The sequence below is a fragment of the Dipodomys spectabilis genome, unplaced genomic scaffold, assembly GCF_019054845.1.
Source record: "Dipodomys spectabilis isolate Male_0828 unplaced genomic scaffold, ASM1905484v1 ptg000018l, whole genome shotgun sequence".
In the NCBI taxonomy this organism is placed as follows: Eukaryota; Metazoa; Chordata; class Mammalia; order Rodentia; family Heteromyidae; genus Dipodomys; species Dipodomys spectabilis.
The window spans coordinates 16,441,414-16,469,261 of NW_024870695.1; the positions used below are offsets into that span (position 1 = coordinate 16,441,414).

General features: G+C 53.0%; 2 protein-coding genes across 2 annotated transcripts in view; one reads left to right on the forward strand and one right to left on the reverse strand.

Annotated features, from left to right (window-relative positions):
• Positions 1-1,516: 1,516 nt before the first annotated feature.
• Ppp1r9b (protein phosphatase 1 regulatory subunit 9B) lies at positions 1,517-17,617 on the reverse strand. The gene is made up of 10 exons (XM_042671247.1): positions 15,742-17,617; positions 11,535-11,667; positions 9,543-9,663; positions 7,748-7,852; positions 6,703-6,838; positions 6,109-6,261; positions 5,974-6,027; positions 3,325-3,554; positions 2,913-3,009; positions 1,517-2,750 (listed from the first exon to the last, which is right to left on the reverse strand). The coding sequence occupies exons 1-10, from the start codon at positions 17,119-17,121 to the stop codon at positions 2,697-2,699; spliced, it is 2,463 nt and encodes an 820-aa protein (XP_042527181.1). The 5' UTR covers positions 17,122-17,617; the 3' UTR covers positions 1,517-2,696.
• Sgca (sarcoglycan alpha) overlaps positions 17,297-27,848 on the forward strand; it is a 28,532-nt gene continuing 17,980 nt past the window's right edge. The window contains exon 1 of the mRNA XM_042670766.1: positions 17,297-17,577. Within this exon, the coding sequence (XP_042526700.1) occupies positions 17,297-17,577 (281 nt within the window). The remainder of the gene's footprint in view (positions 17,578-27,848) is intronic.

A 27,848-nucleotide genomic window follows, 5' to 3' on the forward strand; every position in this document is an offset into this window, starting at 1 on the left:
TAGCTGGGTGGCTGGACTTGGGAGTTTCCTTGTCCACTGCATTAAAATCCCAACATTCCAGTGTTGGGATTTTAACAAATGTACTCAAGCTCCCAAGTTTGAGCAATTTTTGGGCTGTTGATGGGTAGGGGGTGGTGATTGAAGAGCTAAGGTGACAAGCCTCCCATATAACTGCCCACAGCCACTTGATACAGGCCTGAGAGACTTCCAGCAAATCACACACAATGCTCCCAACCACAGAACACACACCCCACCCCCATTTTAGAACATACCTAATACACAGATGGAGTTACATGACTTCACCCTGGATGCTGACAACTCTCAAATCTGCCTCCAAACCAAAAAAGGTCCAGCCACTCTTACTTTTAGGATTTCTTAGAAAGATTTCCTAATATCTCTATCCTGGACTCTCCTGTTTTGGTGGCCCATAAGCACAGGATTTGAACACTGAGGGCTTCTCAAGTGTTCCAAGGACAACCTAATTGGAGATGCTCTGAGAGGCATGGTCACCATCCCTAGGTTCTAGGTGAGTGTCAGATGGGTGGCAAGATACTACATGGCCCTGAGGTGTAGAACTAGGACTGCTGAGGGTAGTTATGGAAAGGTAGAATTTAAATTTGACATGGGAGCCATGATGGAGCCATCCTCGGGGTGTGGCTGCCTCAATAGTTCTGAGACTAATCATCTTGGATGTTGTCATGGGTATAAGGCGACCCTGAAGGGCCTTGAAATAGGGGCCTCCATTCCTTAGAGCAAAGGGAGGGAAAGGTGATTCTCCCTTCGGACCGGACCACGGGGGCACGTGGCTGCACCGGGAGGTGCAGGGGCTGCCGCCTCCGACCCCAGGAAACTTTTGGTCCACCCGATACATCAAGGGAATCCTCTGTAGTCATCCACTGGGTTCCCAACAGAGAGACTTGGGACTCCATTCACGACACCCACGCCCTCCACTAGGGGACTTGCGAGAGGAATGTGAGGGGCTGAAAACCTGCCTAGACGCCCCAGGAGGACGGAGAGAAAGTATGGGTGCCGAGGGCGCAGTGTTAGCAGAGAAGCCGCGACGCGGGAAGCGTGCAACGATCTTCGGGTCCGAGGGCGGTGACGAGGGGCCGCAGCATCCCGTCCCCACCACGGCAAATCAAGAGACCAGGCAGCGAGGCTCTGGGGGCTGCTTTTATGGGGACGACCTGACAGAGGGCATGGTCCGTACAAAACCGGGAACAATACATACATATATATATATATATTATATACAAAGACGGGGGTCCTCTTAAGGGCGGGATAGGGGCGCCGCAGGCCCGAGAAACCGGAAGCGCCCGGTGGCCCCGCCCACCCGGCTCCTCCCCCTCCATCTGCCAGGGCGAAGTGCAGGGCCGGGCACTGGAGAGTCAGCTCTTTCCGGAGGCGGGTGCGGGCGGGCGGGGCGGGGAGAAATACTGATCAATGGCACCGCCTATTTACAGGGGACAAAAAGCTGAAACAGATGGAACGGAGTTTTTTTTTTTTCAAAAAAAAAAAAAAAAGAACAAAAGCCCTGGCTTGGGGCAGGGGCATGAGGAAGTGGCAAATGTGATGGATTTTGAAAGGTGGGGGGGAGGTCTCACCTCCCTTGGTCCAAGCCCCAATTTGGGGTTAAAGTGGGGAGACAGAGTCAATTTCACTTAGAAAGCAGACTGCCAGTAGGACAGCCCTGGTCTCCAAAAAGTTGAGTAGTAAAGTTTTGCCCTCCAGTCAAAACATGGGAAGAGTGCAGCGTGGGGAGAGGAGGCTGAGTCTCTGCCAAGTGAGTACAAGGCTTCCAGGGGTGGCCCTGGGCAGGGCGGGGCTCCCCAGCGAGAACCTTTGCCCTTGCTCTGCAGCCAGGCCCACTAAGCTGACCTCCCTCTCCACTGGCCTTCCCAGGCTTGGCCAAGAAACCAGGGCCCAGAGAGGCTGCAGAATAGTTCCAGGAGGAGGTTATGGCTATTTGGCACCTGGGAGAAGGGAGGCACGAGAAGTTGAGGGCTGCTGCCCTTTTCAGAAGAGCGGGGCTGGGGACCAGGTATCCTGGACTCTTCCTTTTTCTACTCTCAGTCCCCTTTTCCTGAAGGATGCATGAGAAATCAGTGCAGGGTCAGGCCCAGCCTCCTTGGGGGCTCTATCCCTCCCAGGATGGGGAACAGGTCTGGGAGGTGTTGAGCACCCCGCCTCCCCCCAAGCAGGAAGGTTAGAATGCAACAGACAGCACAATGATAGGGAAGAGGGAAGGGCCAAGAAGGTAGAACCTCAAGTCAAGAGGCCCAAGGGCTACCCAGAGCCCCATGGGCAGGGAGCAGCCTCCAGTTGGTGAGATGCTGGGAGAACCCCAGCCCCACTCCAGTCCAGAGACAAAGGCTGGAGGTTATAAAGTCTGGCAGTTTGGTCTGCAGGTCCTTGTGTCCATTCACCACCCAGGCCAGCCCTCGGCTTCCTTCAGCCTCTATGCCTCAGCCCCATGGGGCAACGAGGCCACCCTTCCAGCCACCACTGACTACCCGGGCCACCATAAAGGGGCCTGTGATATGGGCCCTCTGGTCCCTGAAGCTGGGGGAGGTGGGGTGGAGGAGTTGGGGAGTCGGGGCACCTGTCCCCAGGCTGGTAAGGGGTGGGGTGGGGTACTGAGGACTGGGAACAAGGATAGTGGGAATTATTATTGTCCTGTCAAGGAATGATTCCTGTTAAGTAGAATTGGAATTCCTCAGTGTTTGTAGGTTTCCTTCCAGTTCTGAGATCTGGAAAACAAAGATGAAGAGGGGGTTAGGCCCAGCCCCTTTATGCCCTGATGAGGGTATGACCCTCATGGCCCCACCTGAGGATCTACCAGGTAGGTGCTAGACAGGCTCTTCTATGTAGCTCCCTCTGCAAGCCCTGCCTCTAAGGCATCCCAGGCCTACCTTGTCCAGGAGCTTGTCCATTTCCTCCTTCCTGGCCAGCTCCGACTCCTCCAGAACCCGACGCTGGGCAGTCTCCTTTTTCAGAAACTCAATCTCCCTGGAGACAGGCAAGGGCAGGCAGTAGTGAGTAAAAGGTGTGGTGCCTGGCCTCTGTCTGGGGAGAGGCAGGGTCTTCAGCAACACCTGGCCAGCACTGCCGTGCTTCTCTCAGGTCAAGAGGTCTGAGCTTTCCCTAAGGCCTCTGAGATCTGGCCCTGTGCTGGTGGTGCTCTGCTGTAGGCCCCAGGGAACACTACCATGGGGCCTGCCAACCTCTCTGCTCTGTCTCCCTACTCAGCTGGGGAGGGGGGGAGGACTGCCACTGAAGGCCTCCCAATCACCCTGGGCTTAGGACCTGCAGCCTGCCACGTACTTCTGCTGGTAGTCCTTGATGAGGCGCTTGGCCTTGCTGTACTTGCGCTCCAGGGCCTGGTATTGGGCCTGGGTCTCCCGAAGGTGCTCATCCACCGCCTGGCACAGGCTCTGCGCCTCACCCCAGTAGCCCTCTAGTTTCTCCATGCGCTCCTTGTTCTCTTCCACACTCTGCTCCAACTGGGCCTTCTCCACTCGCCAGCGCCCCTTCTCCTGCTCCAGGCTCTGCAGCTGAGAGGAAGAAGCAGCCCTAGGTTGGTGAAGGCCAGAAGGAGCTACAGATCCCCATCCTGGCACCAGGGCCACAGTCTTTAAGAGATTCTTGTGGAAGTTGGGTCCATATCCCCAACCACTAGATCTCCTGTGCTGACCTGGGAATGGAAACCTTAGCCTCAGGGCTCCTAACCAGGGTCTCTCTCTCAGCAGTGTGCGCCCAGGAGGCCTCCATTAGTCACTGACTAGCTCTGAGACTTAGGGTATTTTCTGCTGGCACCTCAGCCCTCTCATCTGGAAAAAGCGAGTGGTGTGTAGTGAAGTGGTAAAATGGCAAAGTGCAGGACAGGTGAGGTTTGCCATTGCTCTGGGCCCTCTGCAGCCCTGACCTGTCAACCTGTCCCTGCTCCTGGGGCTTCCTCAACAATCTGGACCCTCTCCAATATCCAATGACTTTGAACCTCCCAAAGGCTCCATCTGGATCCTTTGTTCTCTCCATAGCATTACTTGAGCGGAATCCTAACCCTGATACCACCTCTCTGCATTGACCCCCAAATTCCAACCTCCAGCACAGCCTCACTCCCAACTTTCAAGCCAGCTCCTCATGAACACCATGCCCTAAACTAGACTAGCATCTGTGCAAACCAATGTCATTTGTTAGATGGTGCTAGCACTTCACAGCCCCGGCACTCAGTCTCAAGCCCTTGCTAGCCTACACACGTGTTTGCTGTTAAAGCTCTGTGCGCTCTGTGACTAGCCAGAAAGGCCTTCCTGCAGACCCTCAGATTCACACAGGGTCTCTGCGTATGTCTCTCCCTTTCCTGGGAATGCCCATCTAACATCTAAACTTCTACTTCTCTGTGCCATGTATCACTTCAGATACTCCACGGAAGCTCTCTGGACTGCCCACTCCCAGCCAGAACAGGTCCTTAGTAACTGGGTCCTCTCCTCCAGAATCCCAAGTCAGGTTGTGACAGCAGTCACTGTTGTACAGGCTCAAAGCTGCCCAAGGGCAAACTCGATTTTGCCTAGTGCCATGACTGGAGCACTGCCAGACATCTAGAAGGTACTCAATGCATCTCTGTAAATAGAATGGCCCTGGCTTTCTGTGCCCCTGAACAGACCTTCACCTCACTCTGATTTGTGCCCTGGAAACACCCAGGAACATAAATGTGGCTCTACCCCACCCTTGGGCTGTGCTCAGGGCTTATCTGGCCTACCTTGCCCAGGTCTCTAGTCAATTTACCTAGCTCTAAGTCCTGCCCTCCCTTGTGCCCTCTCAGCTTCCTGAGCAGTGCTGGCTACCCAAACCCCTGTGGCCACACAGCCCCACACTGTCTACAGGGCCAAGACTAGAGTTCTTGGGGGAGGGAGTCGCACACTGTCAGCTGTTCAGACTGTCTCTCACCTCTCTCTAGCTACAACCTAACAGGCCTACTCTCAAAGCCAGTCTCCAAGCTCAAGTTCATCTCCTTGCCTTGAACATTCATTCTTTCTCTGCCCGCACAGAGGAAGTATATACACACGTGTACCTGGATCCACCCAATCTGCATGGCCCCTGGGCACCTTCACTATGGAATCTATGGATTCTCATGCCTGCAAACATACTGGCAGCAGTGTGCTTGTGTGAATGTGGATTGTGTCACATGTCACAGCACCTCTATGTTGTAGGCCAGGTGGTCTGGATGACAGTCACACCCTGTATCTCAGTGCGCTTCAGGGCAGAGAGGATGTCTGTGGAAGTATGAGAAGCAGGAATAGGGCCCCAGTGATTGTATCTGTGCAGTGTGGGATATCTAGATGTCTGGGTGAATGGCGCTGTGGGTATCATGGGTCCTGGCTAGCATGTGTCAGGGTATGTCCCTCTGAATAGCATGGATTGATCCTTGGACCTATGCATGGACCACATGTAGAACAGTCCAGGTGCAGACATGGAGAACAGGTCTTAGGGTACCTCTGTGAAAAAAGTTTCTATTTTGGCCAGTCCTGGGGCTTGAACTCAGGGCCTGGGCACTGTCTCTGAGCTTCTTTTTGCTCTAGCGCTCTACCACTTGAGCCACAATGCCACTTCTGGCCTTTTCTATTTATGTGGTACTGAGGAATCAAACCCAGGGCTTCATGTATGTTAGGCAAACACTCTACCACCAAGCCACATTCCCCGCCATGCCTGACTTTTGATTGAGTAACTATTCTGTGCCTGGGTACTGTATTAAGGATGCAGATGTAATTATCTCATTTAACTCACATGGCTCCTATGGTTTGGAGTATTTTACCCCATCTTAAAGGGGATGGAAGCCCAGATAAGTGAGTAATGGAGCAGCTCTGTATTGTGATCCTCATGTCCCAGTGGCCTGGTGAGTGCTGTGTGAGGGGCCCCTCCCTCAAGCCTCTGACCTGCTCAGTGCACACACAGGTGCACGTGTATAGGTACCCTCACCTTTCGTTTCAGCTGCTGGATCTCTGCTTCAGTCACTGCGTGCTTGATCTGGAGCTGCGGGCAGAGGTTGGCACTCAGCTCCAGGGGGCTGAGATCCACCTGCCTTCGCTCACTACCCCAGGACCCATCTCCCACCTCCTTGAACTTGTGCACCAGCTTCTCGGGCTCCATGTCCACAGGAGACAGCGCATCCTCGTTCTCTGCCAGCTCGAACACCTCGATGGCCATTTCACCACCTGGGAATGTGGGGCTCAGCTCCTCTTCCTCGTCAGTGGCATACTCCCCTGTCTGTGAAGGGACACAGGCGGTGCGGACTCCACACACACACACACACAAACACACACACACACACACACATCCCAACCCCTCAGCATCCCCATGACCAAGCCTAAGGCCAACAGCAGTTCATGTCAGACTAGGGGAGCCCTCATGACAGAGGTTGGTCCTCTGCAAAACCTTGAAGAAACAGACTGCACTATTCCCTACACAATATAGGTCTCTGCTATCTCACATTGAGGACTGTTCGAGAGAACTGAGTTCCTTGCAGGACTGCAAAGACAGACAGTGTGACTCCATGAGATAAGGGGTTCTCTGAGGGAAGGGTCTGTTTCTCTTGCTGTGTTTTGGGCTTCTTTACCAAGCCTGAGAAAATGGTAGAAGCAGATGGCTGCACTGCCTGCACTAGCCACTAGAGGGCAATCACTGTACCAGCTAGACTGGGAGTCCTACCTCATCATCATCCTCCCCATACTGGGCATATCTTTGCTCCATCATCTCCCGCTGCCATCGCTCTTGCTCCAAAGTCTGCTGAATTAACTGAGCCACTTCACTCTGCTCTCCAGGCCGTTCCCGGCCAATCATGAACCTGCAACAGCACAGATGTCATCCCTGCCTGTCATCCATAGGGAATACCACTACCTTCCCTGCTGGTAGACCTCTCTCCAAACACAGGCCCTCCCAGGGGAGGTGAACTGAGAGGCTAAGTCCAGAAGCTATAGTGTTAATAATGGATAGGAGTTGAGACACTATCACATTCCCCCTAGGGAAAGCAGGAAGGCCTGCTAGCCCTCCTAGACAGTTTTGGGGAGGGGATATACTAAACTTTGGGATGGTCTGCATAGGACATGAGCTCAAGGACTGCCAGGGTAAGGGCCTCTTCCTCCACCATGTGGGTGAAAAAGAGGCAGGGATGGCAAAGGTGACCCATCCTGGGAGGGCTGTGGCTTTGGAGGAGGGTCTTGGGTGAGCTCCAAGCCCGTGTTTCAGGAAGGGGAGGGACGATGGAGATTGGAGATTAGTATGGAGAGGAAACAGTGGAACTTCCAGGCCCCAGCCCCTCCTCCCCAGGGCCACCCACATCCTGTTTCTCTCCACCACCCTTTCCTGGGGGCAGTGGCCCTCTTTGAGGGGGGCAGGGAGCAACCCCTGAGTGCAATGCCAAAGGTAGAATGCATGCAGGGAGCTTCTACTCCATGTCCTGTTCTCGGGGAAGGTGTACATGGCCTGGTCAGAAGAGAGGAATGAGGTTCTGGGTAAGATAAACCCAACTGGTTGGCATTCACATTACATACCTGGGTTCTTCAATAACTGAGCCAGAAAAAGGCAGAGGGAAAGGAGGATAAGCCCAGGAAGATGAGGGGGGTGGGGGAAGGCATGACCAGGGGCCTAGAAGCAGGAGTACTGTGGCCACAGCCATCCCCTCAGGCAGGGCCAGATGTGGGCAGGAGGCATGGCAGCCAGCCACCTCCCTACTTGTCTGCCCCAGAACTCTCACCGCACGCGGCCCTTGGTGTTCCTGAGCACGGAGGCTGCAAAACTCTGGGTCACTCCCACCAGACTCGTTCCATCCACCTCCACCAGGAGATCATTCACCTGGATCCTAGGGAGGTGACATTGGTTATGGGATCATAAGACAATGGTTATGGGGTCATAAGACGACCTGTCCAGTGGAGGCAGAAGATACCCCTCCCACTGGAAACTGCAGGCCCACAGCGATCCAGTACTTTGTCTACAGGCATAACATACATGAGGCCAGATAAAGCAAAAGCCAGGCCCACCTGTGTGGGCAGAGAGCTCAGGGCAAGCCAAGCAGACACAGGCTTCCAAGGAGCAGGACAGCTGGCAGGCTTGCTTCCTGTAACACTCACATACTTGTCCCCTCTTCCATCATACTCAACTGAGCAGTTGGACATCCCCAGAACTCATCTCTCACGCACATATGTGCCGTGTCACCATGCTCTTAACAGTTCTGCCCGAGTCCCTAACTGCCCCTCTCTGGCTCACACACTGGCTCACATACTGCCACACCCACACACTCCCCACACACTCCAGCTGTGGCTCCTAAAGCTTCATCCCTCATACAAAGGGGAAGATGTGTATGCATCTGGCCTGCTAAGGAGGTGGAGGAACCCTAGCATACCTCCTTCCTCCTCTCCCACTTCCTGGGAACTCCAGGCCTAGACCTGGGGCTCCATGACAGTGGATACGTGGCCTGTTGTAAAGGTTCACTCTGATAGCCCATACTTGTATGTAAAGGGTTCACCCCCATATCCCATACACAAGCCAGGAAGCACCTTCATCATGCATACTTTCCAAATCAACAGGTGATAGTGGGAAGGCTCTGGAAAGGGAGAGAAGGGGATAAGAGATACTTTCAACCTTTCTGTTCTCTGCCCTGCTCCAGGCTGCCTGGCCACAGCACACAGAAACCAGCTGAATAAAGAAACCATGCCTCTAACGTGACCTCTCTGGACCCTCCTGAGGAAGGCTCTGCAGCCTCTTCCCCCCTCCCCTCTCCCACTGCAACCCACATACAGCTGAACAGCTGGTGGAGGGTCACTGGCTGGCCCAGAGCTCCAGGACACCTTTCCTGACCCTCTGATTCACCCTTATAGACACAGATGTTCAACCCAGCACATGGACAAACACCTGGCTTCAGAACACACCCCACCCCCCAACAAGGCTAGTCACATCAACGCCTGCATCCCAGCTGTCTGCACCCCTGACCATATCTCCTCTTTACCATATCTCCTCTTTCAGCTCCTGGCCTGAAGTCTCTTGTGCTCATTTGGCTTAGCTAACTCCTGTTCAGTTCCAGTGTCACTTCATCCAGGGAGCCCTTCCCATACCCACACAGGTCAAGCCCTCCTGTTTGTGCTTTATGTATTTTTCCTCCATTCAGCCACTTCCTGTGTGTCCCTTGTCTGGTGTCTTTCTGCCTCACTACACTGCCTGCTTCCTGAGGGCAAGGCCCTTGACACCAACTCCCCAAGCCTGGCATCAGCCTAACAACAAAAGGAAAGGAAAGCTCAAATGTGCTTCACAGAGCCCATGCTCCCTGCCAACGCCCACACGCCCTAGGAAGGGCACATGGTACTAGGTACAGCTCCCATTGCTACCCTTGGAGGGGTTCCACCTGCTGTTCACAGCTGTAACTCCAGAGCCTGGTGCTCCCCGAACACTGGAAGCCACACAACACACCAGTGTCCCAGGGAATGGGGGAGTGCTCTGGCTGCCCAGTGGCTGCGCTGTAAGTCACAGCTGTGCAGAGTGAGGCGGGTAAGTGTTACCTGCCATCCCGATGGGCAGCGCCACCCTCAGTCACGGTCTTGACGAAGATGCCCAGCTTCTCCAGGCCCATGTCGGCCCCGGCCCCCATGCCAATGATGCTGATGCCCAGGCCCTCGGAGTCTGTGGGGCAGAGGAGGAGATGCAGGGGCTGGCAGGAGATCCTCTCCCATCCCTTACCCTTGGGGGCAGTCCCCAAGGCTTGGGGATATCCCACAGGGGAGGAAGGGGCACACCCCTTCCACACCCTACTTGCCAGGCTAACTATGCTGCCTCGTGGGTCACCTTTCTGTTCTTGGTCCAATCCAAAGAGCAGATAGGAAGCAGGGTATGTCAGGGGTAGCTGGGTGTGACTGTATTGCATATATAGATAAGGGAATGTGGCTGGGATGAGGACTGCGACAGGACTTGGCCCTAAGCCTTTTGGTCTCCTCCCAGCAGTTTCTACACTTAGAAGCTTCCATACCTAGAGCTTACTGACCCGTTTTTTCTCCCCTGAGGCTCACTGCCCTAGCCACACCTATCCTGCAGGCCATACCTGCCTCTGCCAGTCTCATGGGCATCTGGCATCCAAACCTATGACCTTGCTTATAAAGATTCCTTCCTGGGGCTGGCACCACCAGCTGCTGTCTGCCAGACCTGGGAAGCACTTGGATTCTACCCCACCCCCACAGCCTCCACAGAGCCAAATAAGCACAGGCCCTGTGGATTCTCCAATCTAAATCCACCCGACTTCTGTTCTACCAATACCTTGTGTGTAGTCTGTACCACAGTGGTCTTCTACCCACTCTGACCCTTACCTTGAACTGTAGCTAGTGTGATTTTTTTTTTTTTTTTGCAAGTCCTGGGGCTTGAACTCAGGACCTAGGTATTATCCCTGAGCTTTTTTTTTTTTTTTTTCTGGTCAGTCTTGGGGCTTGAACTCTGGGCCTGGGTGCTGTCCCTCAGATCTTTAGCTCAAGGCTAGCGCTCTACCACTTGAGCCACAGCACCACTCCTGGTTTTCTGAGTGGTTTACTGGAGATAAACAGTCACAGCCTTTCCTGCCCAAGCTGGCCTTGAACCACGATCCTCAGATCTCAGCCTTCTGAGTAGCTAGGATTACAGGTGTGAGCCACCATGCTGGGCCTTGAGCTTCTTTTGCTTAAGGCTAGCACTCTTTATCACTTGAGCCACAGCGCCACTTCCAGCTTTTTCTGTTTATTGAGGAGGAATTGAGGAATTGAACCCAGGGCTTCATGTATGCTAGGCAAGCATACTACCACTAAGCCACATTTCCAGCCCTAATTGTTAATTTTTTTTTTTTTTGATAGGTCATAGGGTTTTGAACTTGGCCTGGGTGCTGTCCCTAAGCTCTTTTGCTCGAGGCTAGTGCTCTACCACTTTGAGCTACAGCCCCACTTCCCCAGTGTGATCTTTCTAGAACATTTTTCACACTTGCAATGGCTGCCAATCCATCTCAGAAACTTTCTGACCATGTCCTTGCCATGGTCTATGTGGCCTTGGTCCCATGCCCTTCCTACAGTCACTATGTAAAGGCAGCCATCGGTGTCTACCCTACACACCTAAATTCTTCATCAAGATCCATGGGAGCATTGCTTCCTTGGGAACTGCCCTAGTCTGGCCAGGCCCCCTTAAATGACTTAACTTCAAAGGCAGCCTCCTTTCCCTTTACATACCTCCGACAGCACAGACAAGTTAGAGAGTGTCTCCAAGGAGATCGCTCCCAGGGAGCCTGGTTTTGCCTATCACCATTCCTACAGGAATGTGCACAGGACCCGTGCACACTGCTGGGGAGATAGGGTAACTAGAGGTGCAAATAGTGTTCCATGCAGGGTGCACAGTGGCCATGTACTGGAGCCGCGCTGAATACACGAGGCACTGAGAACTAATGGAGAAAGCCCAGCATGTGACAGGGCAAGTTAGACACAGGTACCCGCACGAGGAGCCTAGACAAGCCCACTGTGCCCACTGACCAGAGTCTGATCTCTCACCCTTCTCCAGCTCCACAGGAAACAGCTCCAGCCGTTCCACCCGCTTCTCCAGCTCATACTCTGCAGAGGCAGCCATAGGGTCCACATCCTCATTGCGGCGGTCATAGTCCTCATTGGAGTAGGTGCTGAACACCTAGGGAGGAGCAGCTTGTCAGAGGCCAGTGGGAGAGCAAGGACAGAACTGGAAGGGGAAGGCTGAGGGGGAAGGCTAAGCCCTGATAACCCCTGCACCCCTCCTGCCACAGGCCTTGCCCCCACCCCTGCCTTGCAATGACCATGGCTCTGAACAAAGGCCTTCCTAGTTCTGGAGCTCAGAGGGCTGGAGCAAGGGACCCAGCTTGGCCTGATCCATATGGAAGCTCACCCAGCAGAGCATGGTCTGTGCAGGAATGGATGACCACTCCTGGGAAGACTGCCAGGTGCAGGAATCTCAACACCAGGGCAGAGAGAAAGTGAGAGACAGGACCTGAGAGCAGACAGGCGAGGATGGACACAAAGGGACACACTGTACACGCACACACAAACACACACACGAACAGGCTGAGCAGCAGAGGGGAAGAGGAGGAGGGGACAAAGGATGAAGATGCTGCATGCCAGATGGGGAGGGGGGAGAAGGGGGGAGGAGCGCAAAGGGATAGAGAGGCAGAGAGGCAACCCCCTCTGTCCTGCACCTGAAGTGAATCGATAAATGGGTGTTAGGGGCCAAAGGAGTGGAAAGGACTCCCTCAGAGAAGGGAAGCCCTCTGCTCATGGGAGCCCCTCACGTGGCAGGAACAGGGTCAAATCTGGACCCCCATGGCCCTGTGGTAGATCCAGGTCTGTATCCCTGGAGAATGGCAACTCTGAGTTATACCCTCTGTCTACATCATTAGGAAGCCAGTGTAGAAGCTCCTGGTTCCGTATCCTAGAGGGACCAAGGATCCTGGGGAAGTGGCAGCCTCTCTGCCCCTGTCATAACATCCTTGTCCTTCTAGATCTCCAGTCAGGGGAATTTTCCGGTCTCATCTCTCCAACTGACCAGAAATGATGAAGCTGGGGTTCTTTATTTATTTTTATTTTTTTGTCAGTTGTGGGGGCTTGAACTCTGGGCCTGGGCGCTGTCCCTCAGTTCTTCAGCTCAAGGCTAGCGCTATACCACTTGAGCCACAGCACCATTCCGGGTTTTCTGAGTGGTTTATTGGAGATAAGAGTCTCATGGACTTTCCTGCCCCGGCTGGCTTTGAACCATGATCCTCAGATCTCAGCCTCCTGAGTAGCTAGGATTATAGGCATGAGCCATCAGCACCTGGCAAGGCAGGGGTTCTTTAGGGGTGCTTAATTCTGGGTCCAATGGGGTGCCCCCAGTGGGTGGTTAACAAGCAAGCACCATTTGGGGTACCATGACTTGTTCAGCTTCACTGCCGGCAGCGACAGGTTGGCACCACTTGGAGCCAAGCGGAGGCGGAAGGGGTGGGAGCAGCTCTATCAACTGGCTGGGCTTGAGGCCTAAGAAGCTAGAATGGAAAACTGCCCCCTCCCCCAAGGGTACTGCCGTGGCCCCCTCCACCCCAGAAGCAGGCTCATAGGCATCCTGGCAGGCAGGGCACTCACTCTTGTGTCCCAGACTTTGTTTGGACTTGCTCCCAGCCATCCCCACCCCCATCCCAGAGGCTCAATGCCATGGTAGGAGGGGGACAGGGCACTCAGAGGACGAACCAGAAGCATGCTAGGAGTGATCTGTGTAGTCACCTGCTCATGTCCTGAACCACATCCCATTCACAGGAACTGGTGCTCAGGCCTTTAAAGGCTCACCCAGCCCGATTAATGGTTGGTGGACATCAACACCAGCTGCTGAGAGGCACAGGTTACAGACCTACTCCTCATTCCAAATGAACCATGGGGTCCATTGCCTGAGGTCATAGGCTTAGCCAATGGCAGGGCAGGATGGAATGACATTCTGATGAGCTCTGGATGGTAGGTCACCAATGATTTTTGTCCTCACTGTACAATGCCCCAGGCTTTGGGACAGGCTGGCATGAACCGGAACTAGCCTTGGCCCACTTTTGCATCTGAGGTCCCACTGAAGAAGAGTATTCCTCCCCATCACCACGCACAGACACACATGCCACTGTGACCTCCAAACAACCCGGCTTGTCCTGGGCCTTCATCTCCTCTCCTCAGCTGGTCAAATACTATTCACCTTTTCTAACCTGCCCTCTCCAAGAATCCAAAACCTCAGGCTCAGAGGATCTAGACCACTGATCTCCCCTCTTGTCAAAAGACCCTGGGCCGAGCCCTGCCTCCCCAAATAACAGGCTAGAGTTGAGTTCTTGACCCTCTGTGGAAGCCTCCACCTCCATCCATCAAATGACAACGGGGTCATGGGGGGAGGGAGGGGAATCCTGGGCTCAGAATCAATGTAGGAATGGGAGCAGGGGGAAGACTATCTTCTCTCAACCCCCCCCCCCCCCATCTCTGTGCTGGGGTAGAAAGGAGGAAATCCCTAGCAAATCCAAAAGTCAGACGCTCAGCTGCCCCACCCGCTCTGGCTCTCATACTGGCGGCCAGCTTCAGTCACCAGGGAGTTGGGAGCACTGCTCCAAATCATGTGCTATTTTTTACCAAAAAAATCAGGGTAAGGCGTCAGATATAGACAGCCAGAGGCCAGACCACACTCTCTCTCTCTGAGGGCATCAGGCTGCTGGGAGAACTGCGGGGGCAGGGTGGGGACTTTTGGGCCCTCCCAGGAACACCAATCTTCCTTCTAGGATGCCACTGCCCACAGAAGGGGCAAGGGATAGAAAGGGCTCCAAAGTCCCCAATCGGGGAAAGGTTGCCTCGGAGGGGAGCTGTGGCCACCCTCTTTTAACCTTTCAGGCCTGGACTGGGAGGTAGAAGAGGGCAGAGGGTGAGGCACTCATAGTTGGGATGAGAGAGAAACTTGGGCAGCTTCAGTGTCCAGGAGTAGTTATGGAAACTCCAAGCAAACAAATTGTTGGGAAGGGCAAAGGCTGGGCAGGATCCAAGGCTAAGGAAAGTCCTGAGACCTTGACACTGCTGTGGGGAAAGGAGAGTGTGGGCACAGCAGAGCCTGGGACAGGAAGAAAGGACCATCAAAGCTAGTGTGCCAGCTGAAAGAGGAGAGTGGGGAAAAGGAGTAGTGCATTCTGGTTTTTCATTCTTCCCAGGGGACATCCTCTCCCCACCCAGTTCTGTTCAGAGCATCTCCAGGCACTGACCAGCAAGGCCCACAAACCAAACACCAAATAGTGTGTGTGGTGAGGAAGATTACCCCCCCCCCCCAAAAAAAAGGACAGCTTCCACCCTCTTTCAGGATACCTAGAGGATGTGGCAAGAGCTGTTGGGGCCTGCCAAGGCCATGGGAATCTGTCCCATTGAACAGCTAAGAGCAAAGGCATGCGGGCCTCTGCCAGGCACCCAGGGACAAACTCCTGGTCTCACTCTGCCTCACTCCTCTCCATGGCCCACAGAATGCCTACCCTCTCCTGGGCCAAAAAATGCCCTCTCCTTGTGCAATGAGAGACCTGGGAAGTTAGCCCAGCACAGACCCCAGGAGGCCGGGCCTTTCTCCCAGCCCATCACATGGCCATAGCCAAGTTCACCCTCTCTCAACCTGCTTCCTCCTTTCACTTCTGCAAAGTTGGGGTGGGGGCACAAAGAGGGAGGAGGCAAGGTCCACCCCCCCTACACCTTTGTTTTGGGAAGTTTCTGGCTCCCCATCCACCCCCCACTCACAGCCAGCTCCCAAATATGGGAAAGCAGAGAGTAATTCAAAGCCTGGATGCCCCCCCCCACACTGCCCCCAGGACAATGTGGGGAGTCTTTTGAGGACACCCACATCCTTCACACCACCCTAGCCTCGGGCAGCCTCTGGAGGAAGCAAAGTCTGGGAGAGGCAGGGAAGCAGGTGTCCCAGGCCAGGCCAGGGGCAGGTTGGGTGGGGCGGTGCTGGGCGGGGCGGCAGGCTCGGGGAACCTGAGGGCAGGTCGCAGCAGGCTGTCCCAGACCTGAAGCCCTCCCCGCTCTGACAAACAGCTGGAACTCCCCGACGCCCCCCACCGGGAGGAACTTCTGGGAAGGGGGCTGGGTAGCCAGGGCTGACTCAGCCTGCCGAACCTGGCTGGTGAGGCGGGGGCGACACGGTGCACGTGGCCAGGGCGGCGTGGGGGCAGGAGGGGGGTTGGGGGGGGGGGAGAGGCTCACTCACTTGGATGGGCGCCGTGCTGAAATGGATCTTCCGGCTCGGGGCCGGATCCTCTTCCTCCGAGAGCCCCGGGATCTCCACGCACCCAGACTCGGGCTCATAGGGGGGCTCTCCGTCCTCTTCATCTTCCTCATCGTCCTCCTCCAGGGCACTGCCCCCAGAGTCCTCCCCAAGCCCACTGTAGGCGCTCACGTCCACCAAGTCCGCCTCCGAGAAGTCCTCCTTCTTGGACTCGTCGGCCTCCTCCGGGGCCACGTCCGGGGCCCGGCCGTTTCCCACCCCCCTCTCTGGCTCTGCCACCGTCGCCACCTCCTCCTCGGGGGCCGCTTGGGCCTTGGGCTCCTCGGGCGCGGGGCTGGCTGTGGTTGCCGAGGTGCTGCCATTCTCCAGGGCCGCGTGGACCGTCACCTCGGCCTGGATCACTTCCCCGGGGGCAGACTCGGCCTCTGAATCCCCGCTCTCCTCGACCTCCACCGGCTTGATCTTCCGCACCTCCCGCGGCTTGGGGGGCGGCCGGGCGGGGGCCACTCGGTGCTGGGGGGGCTGCTGCCCTCCGGGGCCACTCCGCTCCTTGTCGGTCGGGGCATCTCCCGACGGGGCGGGCGGGGGCGGGGGCGGCTGGAACACCCGGGATCGCTTACTGACCAGCTTCGAGTTGACCTGGGCAGCCCCTGCGGCCGCAGCCCGGGGAGGCCCGGGCCCTCGGTGGAGGCCGGTCCTCGAGTCGGCCTTCTCGAAGACGGCGCTGAGCTGGCTGACCGTGGGCGACACGGCGTCGGCGTCCAGCTTGTCCAGCGCCTCGGTGCTGCCGTTGAAGCGCACCACGACGTCCAGCTTCCGGTCCTGCAGGCCGGCGCGCTCCTGCCGGAGCAGCCGTCGCGCCGCGGCCTCCTTGTCGCCGGCGGCGGCCGCGGGGCTGCTCCGTTCGAACAGCTTCCGCGTCTCCTGCAGCCGGGACGGCGGGTGCGGCGGCGGCGCGGGCTGCGCCGAGGGCGCGGGCTTGGAGTCGAAGCGGCTCACGCGCTCCGACACGCTGGTGCCCAGCTTGAGCAGGGCGCTGTGGTCCACGTTCTCGTTCAGGCTGCTGGCCCGCGGCAGCGACAGGCGCACGCCGCCGCGCTCCGATGCCCGGGGGGCCTCGGCCATGCCCGCGCCGCCGCCCGCCTCGCCCGGCGGCCCCGCCGTGGTGCCCATCTGCAGGAACATACTTTTGATGCGGTGGACGTTGGAGCCATATTTCTTGTGGTGGGCCGCCTTGGGTGCCTCGTCGGGCCCGGATGCGTCGGGCGGCTTCAGCGCCTGGATGCCCGCCTCATAGGCGCTGCGGTGCGGGGAGGCGCTCCGGAGGGGACCCCCGGGCCCCCGCGGCTCCGTCTTCATCATGATGGGGGTAGCCGGGTTCGCATCCCCCCGCTCCCCGCGGCCCCCCTCCAGCAGGCGGCTGGCCAAGTCGGGACCACCGTCCCCTCCCCCCCTCCAAGAAAGCAGCCTTGAAAGGCCTTTTTGAGGGTCCCCCAGAAACCAAGCTGCCCCCAACACAGTTAACCCCGCTTTAGAGATGAAATCCCCGGGCACCCCGTATGGGTCGCCTCCCCCAATCAAGCTGCCAAAGGCACAGCCAGATCCCCCCTCCCCAACCCCCGCCTTCGTTAGCCCGAGCGGCCTGGTGCGGTCGCCCCCACCCAAACGGGGAAAGCGGCAGCCGGGGCCGGCGGGACCGCGCGCCCAGCCCGCGAAGCAGCGGCGGCGCCCGCTCACATCGTCCGAGGCGGTGTCAGCAGGGCTGGCGCTGCGGGCGCCCCCCACTCCCGCCGGGGGCCTCGGCTCTCGGGGCGCCGGGTACCCCAGCGCCCATGGCTGCTCCGGCCGGCCCGGGCCGCTCCGCCGCGCCTCCCTCCCTCCCTCCCTCCCCCCCTGCTCCCCGAGCCTCGGTCTTTTCTCTGGCTCTGCCCGAGCAGCGGCTGCCCGACACCGAGCGGCTGCCCTTCTCGCCGCCGCCGCTGGGGGACTGGCACCGCTGGGTCCTAAAGGGATCGGATTTCCGGGGCCGGAGCCTTTGAGCCCTCCCCTTCCCCTGCAACTCGACGTCTCGCCTCGCCCGCGCCGCGAGCCTGCCTTCCGCCACCCTCGGGCTCCTAGCCAATCCTCTTCGGCCCTTCCGTCCCTGCGTCTGCCCGGGGCTTATCAACCATGCACATAGATAGGTACTCCCCCGTTTCATTTTGGGGCGCAGGAGTCCAGTCTGCGTCGGGGGGGGGAGGGGGTGTCTCTCAGGGCTGCCCCTCTCCTCCCCCCAAAGTGGCGGGGCTTCCGTCGAAAGGGATCAAGCATCACTTCCTTCGAGGGCCCTATAGCTCCTGAGTGGACTTCCGGGCTGTTGATTGATGTTGTGAAAATACGGATTTCTAGGCCTTCTTCCGAACCTTGAGCCCGAGAGTGTCAGAGGGGGGTCCCGGGAATCTGCATTTTAACAATTTCCCTTAAGGGGAATCTTTTGTGTCTTTGTAGGTGGAAATACTCTGGGGCTCAGTACTAGTGACTTTGCTGTGGTGAAGGCGGAGGAATGAATTCAAAAGGGGTAGCCCTACCACCCAAATAGCAAAAGAGTCCCCAAATTGCCCTTTGAAGTCTAAAAAGAACGTCCTGGGGCCTGCCTGCTCCGAACCCCAGGCTAGAGGGAATGGAATCCTGGTCTTCTTGCCCTGCCAGGATAATCTGGTCTCTCAAACAGGAAGAAGGAGTTTTGGAGGAATTCTAGAGGCTTGAGGCCAAAGTTTCCCCATTGAGAGCTCCAACTTGGGTCACTGATTTAAAGGATCCTGGTCACTGAGTACAAGTGTGGAGGGGGGGGTGGGTAGGGAATGTGAGTGTGACCTACACATCCCAGTCCTGACAACCCCAAAAGCTGCCTTGAAGCGTTCTCCTTCCTCATCTAAACCATAAGAAGCCTGAGGGTTTCCTTTTATCCCACCCTAACTGCTTGGGCCCTGAGGGGGTGAAGGTCTATCCTCTTGGTCAGGTTCAAACGTATCTCTCCAGGTCAGCAGAATACAGAAACTGATGAACACGGTGCACACTAGGACCCAGAGAACAACTCAGGCACAAAGCCTCCCGCCCCCCCCCCCCCCACCACACACAGCTGCTTCCTGCTTCTCAGGCCTTCCTGCGGCCTCTGCCTCCTCCCTCGCCCCCTTCCTTTCCATCCTCCTCCTCCTCTTCCCAATTTCCATTCTCCCTGGCCGAGGAAGGGTGCTCTCCTACCCTTCCATTGTAAAGAGCGGGGTACATGTGGGTTTTGTAGGATACTAACCCATCAGCACGTGCATCCCTGTGTGGGGGATGGGTGTGGAAGCCGCCAGGGAGCCCTGGATACTGGGGTGAGGAGGTGCCAGGAACCACAGTACTGGATCCCCAGCCTGGTGGTGCTAGAGGGAGGAAGATTTGAATTCCTAAGGGACTCATCTTCACCCACCTACATCTTTACCCCAAGGCCCAGAAGACTCCCCCTCCCCAATGTTGCTCCTCTGTTGGGGGCTGAGTACAAAAGCCATCCTCCCTGACTTCCTGGTCTCACTTGTAAATGGGCTCGGGACTTGGCTATTAATCTCAAATTTGGGGTTTGAACCCTCACCCCACTATGGCCAAATTTTGAGGAAGCCTGAAAGCTGATCCCATTGGAGGTTGGGGATTTGGGCAGTGTCCCCAACAGCTCCTTTCTGGATTGGAGGAAGGTACAGGCCCCTGGGTGTTCTGCCCAGAATCTCCCACACCCTTTGTGGTGAGTCATCCTAACTGGTCCCAGCCCAAGGGGTCTGTGCCCACGCTTCTGGCCAGGTGGGGCAGCCCCCAGTTTTTGAGAGTGGGAGGAGGAGCTGAGAATCAGCTGTCAAGCCCAGAGACCCTCCATGGCCCATCCATCCCTCTGACAGCATCTCTAGAGTGAACTAGCATCATGGAAATGCTCGGGTCTCCTTTGCCCAGAGATTTCCAAGGGTGAAACCCCGTTAAGGGCTTTGTCTTGCGAGCCTGTGGCACTATCCAGAGCTTGGATGACATTAATGAGTGGGATTATTATTTCATGGGCTTCACCCAGGCTGGAATTTCCCAAGGAAGCTTTCAGGGAGAGATAAGTGCTTTACCATCACTCTTTCCTTGGAGTCAGCTGCCAAGTGGCTGGCTTGTGAGATGGCTGGGGCACAGTGTGAGGTGCCACCTCCTCCTGCCAGCCTGGAGGAACGAACCTACCTGCCAGGAGGGAGCTCCACTGGGAGGGTCACCATCTGAACTCAAGGCTTGAATGTAATTTCATTCTCTCTAGTTCAGGATAACAGCCTATAAACACACATACCCCTTCTCTCCAGAGTCCTTTATGGAAATTCCTTCCTTTCCTTTGCCCTGGCTTACATTCTACTAGTAGAGACCATGGCATATTCTCAAGGTTGGCCCAGGAGCCAGGCTTCCAGGGTTCAGATCTTGGTTTGATCACTTAACTAGCTATGTGACCTTAATCATGTCACTTACCCTTTCTGTGCTCTGAGAAGATAAACTGAGGCCCAGGAGAGATAATAGTGACTTTAACCTAGACAAGTGGGTATGGGAAGAAATGCTTTCCCAGCATTCACCAGAAGATAGAGGCTGCAATGGACAGATAATCCATCCCAGCTCCCTCTTAGCAAAGCATCTCCCTGTTTTCCCGTACCCCCTGTCTGAGGAGGGCCTTCTGAGATGGTGCTCTCAAGACTGTTCCTCCAAACACAAGGTGTAACAGCAAAGGTAGTGATGAGGGCAGGGAAGACCTGGTATATGACAGGTTCTGAGCCTTTAGTGCCCTGGGCTCAAACCCAGGCTGGGTGCCAAGGGTGGATGTTCTTCCCAGCCCCAAGGCCTTGAGACAGCTCCAGAAAGTGGGCAAGTCCTGGCCACAGTCCTCATAGCATAGGGTGGTCTTGGACACTGCCTTTCAGCCATGTGGTAAGCAAGTAGTCCTTGCCCCAGAGTTCCTTTCCTCTGTCTGCCAGGGCGCCTTGGGCTGGCTCTAAGATACTGGGCATTTTAAATGCTTAGGTGTGCACATGTATAAGAGAGCTCAACCCCAGCACAGCAGTTTTAGAGGGGCCCTTAGAGGCCCTTGGCTGACTGCCTTCAGAGAGAAATGAGGTCTAAGCAATAGCTTATCCAGATTTACAGACTAAGCTAGGGGGCCTGGAGGCTTGAATCCAGTCCTAAGTTCTACTCACTTGCTGGATGACCTTGGCTAGGCATTTCCTATCCCTAAGCCTCAATTCCTAAACCTGTTCAACTTGATGGTCTGAGCTTGTTTCTGAGCATGGATGATCCTTGGTGTTCTCTACTCTGTATGGAGCAGAGTAGAGCTTTGAAGCCAGACCATTTTTTGTTCAAATTCCCAAGCTGATTAGTTTTGCTTTTGTGCAGTCCTGGGGCTTGAGTTCAGGGCCTGGATGCTGTCTCTTAGTCTTTCTTGCTCAAGGCTGGTGTACTACCACTTGAGCCACACCTCTACTTCCAGCTTCTTAGAGGTTAGTTGGAGCTAAGAGTCTTACAGACTTTACTGCACAGGCTATGATCTTCAGCAGTCTCCTAAAAGCTAAGGTTACAGGTATAAGCCACCAGCACCCGGTTTAGTGTGAGCTTTAAATGGATTCTAAATGCACAGAGGAGTTTGTTGGAGGGTTGGCTGTTAACTGATCACACGTATATGTGAGTGTGTATATGTATACATGCGTGGGTAGGTGTAGCTGAGAATGAGCATTGGTGTCTAGATCTTAAAGTTGGTCTGCATGGGACTTTGGGTCTGGTTCCCTTTTAAGGTCTATAATATGAAATTCTGAAATAATAAGCACTTCCTGCCTTCAGCAACTCCAAAGCTCCCTCCCCTCCCCCTGGATAGAACCCAGGTTCTCACACATGCTATTTAGTGTTGTACTCACTGCCCCTGTTTGTGGGGCAGGGAGCGGGGGTCGGGGGCGGGGGTAGACTTCTGGGTGACCCTGTACTGTGGTTCTTCCTGGTCTTCTTTCCTTCCATCAGTCCCCACAGGACACTTTTATGTCCTTTGGAAGACACATCTTGGAGATTAGGAAGATCAAAAAAGGAGTCAGTGTGAGTGTGTGTGTGTGTGTGTGTGTGTGTGTGTGTGTGTGTGTGTGTGTGTGTATGGGGGCTTGGGGGAAGGGATAGAACAGAGCAAAGATTTCTCCAAATCATCAGTTGCTTTAAAGGATAACCTATATTTAGCTGGGCTTAGAGGGCCTGCAAATATGTATTTTGCAACGCAGACAGCCGTAGCCATGGGAGCTCCAGAGACATGCAGGGAGGTCAAAGAAAAAAGAAGAAGAAATAACCAGAAAGATTAAGCAATATATTTTGTCATCAGCATATAGGAAGAACTAATAATACACATTCCTGTTTGCATGGGTTTTTTTTTTTTTTTTCCATCGGCTGTCTGGATCTTGTGCTTTAGGGACCTAAAGGAAAAGACTGATTCTCAAATTACCTTCTCCCACTTACCTTTGCCTTTCTGCCCTGGCTCAAGGGAAAGAATGTCATGCCATGTCCCATCCTGGCTGGCTCTGCCCAGATACAGCCTGCAGAACAGAATGCCAGTTTTAGTTCCTCCATCCGCAGCCTCGGCCCGTTGTACTTCAGATGACCATGGTGTCGGCCTTAGGGTGAGGGAGCGGAAGAGCAAGGCTTCTACTTTCAGAGACTCTCCTTTCTAATTTTAAAAGAACAATAATCAATCCATATTACTTTTCTTTTAAATCTTTAAAAGAAAAGTTCAGCTGGGTGCCAGTGGGTCACACCTGTAATCCTAGCTACTCAGGAGACTGAGATCTGTGGATCACAGCTCAATGCCAGCCTGGACAAGGAAAGTCCAAGAGACTCTCATCTCCAATTAACCACCAGAAAACCAGAAATGGCACTGTGGCTCAAGTGGTAGAGTCTTGCCTTGAGCTGAAGAACTCAGGGGTGGTGTCCAAGCCCAGAGTTCAAGCCCCACAACCAACCAAAAAAAAAAAAAGAGGGGGCTAGGAAGGTGGCTCAGTGGTAGAGTGCTTGCCTTGCATGCCTGAGGCCCTGGGTTCGATTCCTCAGCACCACATAAGCAAAAAGAAAAAAGCCGGAAGTGGCGCTATGGCTCAAGTGGTAGAGCGCTAGCCTTGAGCTGAAGAGCTGAGGGACAGTGCCCAGGCCCAGAGTTCAGGCCCCACAAATGGACCCCCCCCCAAAAAAAAGAAAGAAAAGTTCAAGGAATCTTATCATATAGATTGCATATGCTAACATTATGTCCTTTTTGCTTCAGTATTTTTTTCTCCAAAGGAAAGTAAAACCCACACTTTGGTGTGCGTGAAATCCCCTTCTCTTTCTCCTGATCCTGTGGCCTGTGCCCTTCACTCATATACAGTGCAGAGACATCTATGGTAGTCTATGATTTTTGTATTATTTTATGCTGATATTTAAACTCAGGGCCTTCCTTGTTCACTTAGCTTTCTTTGCTGGTACTCTACCACTTGTGCCATCGCGTCACTTCCAGCATTTTTATAGAGATAAAGAGTCTCTGGGATTTGTCTGCTCAGGCTGGCTTCAAACTGTGATCCTCAGATCTCAGCCTCTTGAGTACCTGAGATGAATAGTATAAGCGCCATTGGCTCCTGGCTATAGTATTGCATTTTTTAGTTGTAGCAAACTATATAAAACATAAACTCATCATTTTAAGGTACAAATCAGGAGTTACATTCATTTGTTCACATTGTTCTGCAACCAACAGTTTTTTTATCTTCCCAGACTGAATCTCTGATCTTCATCCAACAGTGATTTCTCAATCCTTCTTCCTGCCACCCCAGCTGCCTGCATGAATTACACAGAAGATGGGATCATACAGAATTTGTCCTTTGGTAACTGGCGTATTTCACTTTCATGATGCTTGTCTCTTCAAAGTTCATGTTTGAGCATTTGAGCCAAATGGTGGTGGCTCAAGCCTGTAATCCTAGCTATTCAGGAGACTGATATCTGTGGATCACAGTTTGAAGCTAGCCTGGGCAGAAAAGTATGAGAATGATTGTCTCCAATTAGCCAACAAAACAAACATAAGTGGTAGAGGACCAATCTTTAGCCGAAAAATCTAAGCAAGAATGTAAGGCCCTGAATTCAAGCATTCAAGCCCTAGTACTGCCACAAGAAAAAAAAAAAGGTCATGTTTTTTGTGCCATGTGTCCAAATTTTCTTCTTTTTTAAGTCTAGGCCATAATTTCACATTCCCCACACATTTAAGGGTTCATAAAACAGTGCTTCTTATATACTCATCATTTATGTAACAGCCTTGGTGCATGTGGTGTACATTTTGTGCTTTTTCCCACCCTACATGATTTTCACACAGGAGACACAGTAATACTTAGGCTTTGGTTCCTTCATTTTAATTTTTGTTTATTATTTTATCAAGTGAAAAAGTCACAATTTAGTTGTCAGTTCCCTTCCTGATGAATGATTAGGTTGTTAGTTTTTTTTGCTGTTGTAAGCTGGGCTGCAATGAACTCCCTAGGTCTTTCTCTAAACCAATCTCAGGACGCCTACCTGGAAGCAGACACCCTTTGATCTTGATTACTAACTAAGGCCAAGCTGCTCCTGAAGTCACTGAATCCACTTAACCCCCCATCCCCCACCATCAGCAACTGCACAAGACACCCTGTCTGACCACATCCTTGCCACACATTTGCTCTTGTCAAATTTCTGATTTTTGTTTTTGTTTTTTTGTGTGGGTTGTGAAGCCTGAACTCTGGGCCTGGGCGCTGTCCCTCACCTCTTCAGCTCAAGGCTAGTGCTCTACCAGTTGAGTCACAGCGCCACTTCCAGCTTTTCCTGCTTGTGTGGTGCTGAGGAATCGAACCCAGGGCCTCAGGCATTCAAGGCAAGCGCTCTACCACTGAGCCACCTTCCCAGCCCTCATTTTTTTAAAAAAAAATGCCAGTTCTGAGACTTGAATTCAAGGCCTAAACACTGTCCCTAGTATTTATTTTATTTTTGCTCAAGGCTATACCCTACCACTTGAGCCACAACTCCACTTCTGGCTTTTTGATGGTTAATTGTAGATAAGAGTCTCAACAGACTTTCCTGCCAGGGCTGGCTTTGAATCACGATCCTCAGATCTCAGCCTCCTGAGTAGCTAGGATTTCAGGTATGAGCCACCAGTGCTCAGCTTATTTATTTATTTATTTATTTATTTTATTTTTACTTTTTGTGGTACTGGGTACTGCACCCAAGACATACTGTGCATGTTGGCAAGTGCTCTACCACTGAGCCACAGCCCCAATCTAGACTTTTTATTTTTGCCAGTCTGGTGGATATGGATGTTTCTCACCTGGATTTCCTGCCTGTGAGGTCAAAAGTGCACATTTGTCTCTTTCATTTCCTCCTGATGAATCACTTAAGCTCATATCCTTTGTTGTCCTACTGAGCTTTTGTTTTGTTTTGTTTTGATGCCAGTACTGGGGCTAGAAGTCAGGGCCTGGGTCCTGTCCCTTAGCTTTTTCATTCAAGGCTAGCTGTCTATCACATGAGCCACAGCTCCACTTCTGGCTTTTTGCTGGTTATGTGGAGATCAGAGTCTTATGGACTTTCCTGCTCAGGCTGGCTTCAAACCAAGATCCTCTGATCCCAGCCTCCTGAGTAGTTAGGATTACAGGTATAAGCCACCAGCCCCCTACTCTGTTTTTTTTTTTGTGCTAGTCCTGAGCCTTGAACTCAGGATCTAGGTGCTGTCCCTAAGCTTCTTTTACTCTACCACTTGAGCCACAGCACCACTTGCGGCTTTTTCTGTGTAGTTTATTGGAAATAAGAGTCTCACAGACTTTTCCTGCCTGAGCTGGCTTCCAACCAAAATCCACAGATCTCAGCCTCCTGAATAGCTAGCACTATAGGTGTGAGACACCAACTCCCTGCTATGTTTTGTTTGTTTGTTTTGAGACAGGATCTCCAGGTTGGCCTGGAAATCTCCTGTCCCCACCTCCTGAATTCAGATCTGATTTCTGGGAGGTCCTTATATATTTTGAATACTTTGTGCTCCCTACATTGCCACCCAGACTGTTACTTGTCTTTGAACTTTGTTCATAATATCATTTCTATAGTTGAGTACTTTTGGGAGTAATTCAATAAACTCAATCTTTCATGAGTTGTGTTTCTAGCCTAAGAAATATTTTCCTCTCCTTGGATCTACTATTTTTTCTCCTAATGATTTTTAAAGTTTTGTTTTTCACTTTTAGATCTTTAGTTCATCTGGAATTAATATTTATGGATGGTGTAAAAAACTTTCATGTGAAAAGCCAATTGTCCCCATACTTTTTATTGAATAGTTTATTCTCTCTCACTGAGTTAAATGTCAGTTCCATCATAAATCAAATCCCCACATACACTTGGATCTGTTTCTGGATACTCTATTCTATTGGTCCCTTTGTCCAGCCTGGCTCCAATACCACATTGTTTTAATTACTATTGCTTTCAGAAAAGCTTTCTATCTGTTAGGGGCAGGTCCTCTTTCTTATTGGTTCTCAGAAGTGTCTAGCTTTTTCTTGGCTCACTGTTCTTCCATATGAATTTTACAATCAGTTTGCTTAGCTCTGTGAATCATCCTGTTAGGATATTTATTGGACATGAAATCCACAGATTAATGTGGAAAGATTATCTTGGAGAAAGACATTAAGCATTTCATCCCTACATTCAGCCCTTCTCTACATTCCTCCATTTATTCCTTTAGACTTTAATAATTTTTTTTTGGTTGGTCATGGGGCCTGAACTCTGGGCCTGGGCACTGTCCCTCAGCTCTTCAGCTCAAGGCTAGCGCTCTACCACTTGAGCCATAGTTTATGTGGTGCTGAGGAATCGAACCCAGGGCTTCATGCAGGCAAGGTAAGCACTTTACCACTGAGCCACCTTCTCAGACCCTTTAATAATGTTTTCCTTCATAAATATCTTTAAATATCCTTAAGTTTTTGTTTGGATTTTCTACAATTTCAATCTTCTCATAATCTCTTTTTAAGGTGATATAATTAAGCCAAGTGTGGTAATATGTACCTATAATCCTGGAACTCAGGAGAGTTAGGCAGGAGGCCAGCCTGGACTATATAGCAAAATCCTATTTCAAAAGAATTCATATACATATATATATAAATATATGTAAAATAATTTGTGTGTGTGTGTGTGTGAGAGAGAGAGTGTGTGTGTGTGTGTGTGTGTGTGTGTGTGTGTGGTTACTTAGTGACAAGATTTTCACAAACTTTCCTGCCTGGGCTGGCTTTGAACCTTGATAATCAGATCTTAGCCTGTTCTGTAGTTAAGATTGTAAAAGTATGCCACTGGCATCTGGCTTTTTTTTTGGGAGGGGGGCAGTACTGCAGCTTGAACTCTGTGCCTGGGCACAGCTTTTCATTCAAGCCACAGCTCCCCTTCTGGCTTTTTGTGGTTAATTGGATATAAGAGTCTCACTGGCTTTCCTGCCAGGGCTGGCTTTAAATCATGGTCCTCAGATCTCAGCCTCCAGAGTAGCTAGAATTACAAGTGTAAACCACCAGTCCCCAACTAATAATTTCTAATAAATGATTGCTAAGGTGTTAGAAATGCTGTATTTTTGTATCTTATTTGGATTTGGATTTTTTTTTATTGTCCAGCCACCTGACTGGTCTCCCCTATGAACACTTTTGATAAGCCTGTTGGAGCGCTTGGATTTTCTAGATAATAATCGTATCTTTTACAAAGAATGTCAGAGATTTTTGTGTCATTGAAGTTCTGGATTCTTTTATCAGCGAGAAGAGTCTTCTAAATCTGACCTCTCCCAGCTCTCAGGCCAGGCTGGTGGTCAGTTATAAATAAATAACCAAAGAACTATGATGAACTTTCTCTAGCGCTTCACAGTTTACAAAGCACTTTCCCACCCATTCTCTCTGGGCTCTCCCCCAGCCCTGACTCCCACCTTGCAAGGAGGGCGTGGCTCCGGGGCGGGGCTAGGGCCCCAGGCAAGCCCCTCCCCTTCTCCTGTCGTGGACAGTGCGACCTGGAGTGGCTCTGCCATCCCCCAACTCAGGTTTGATGTCTCTGTGTGG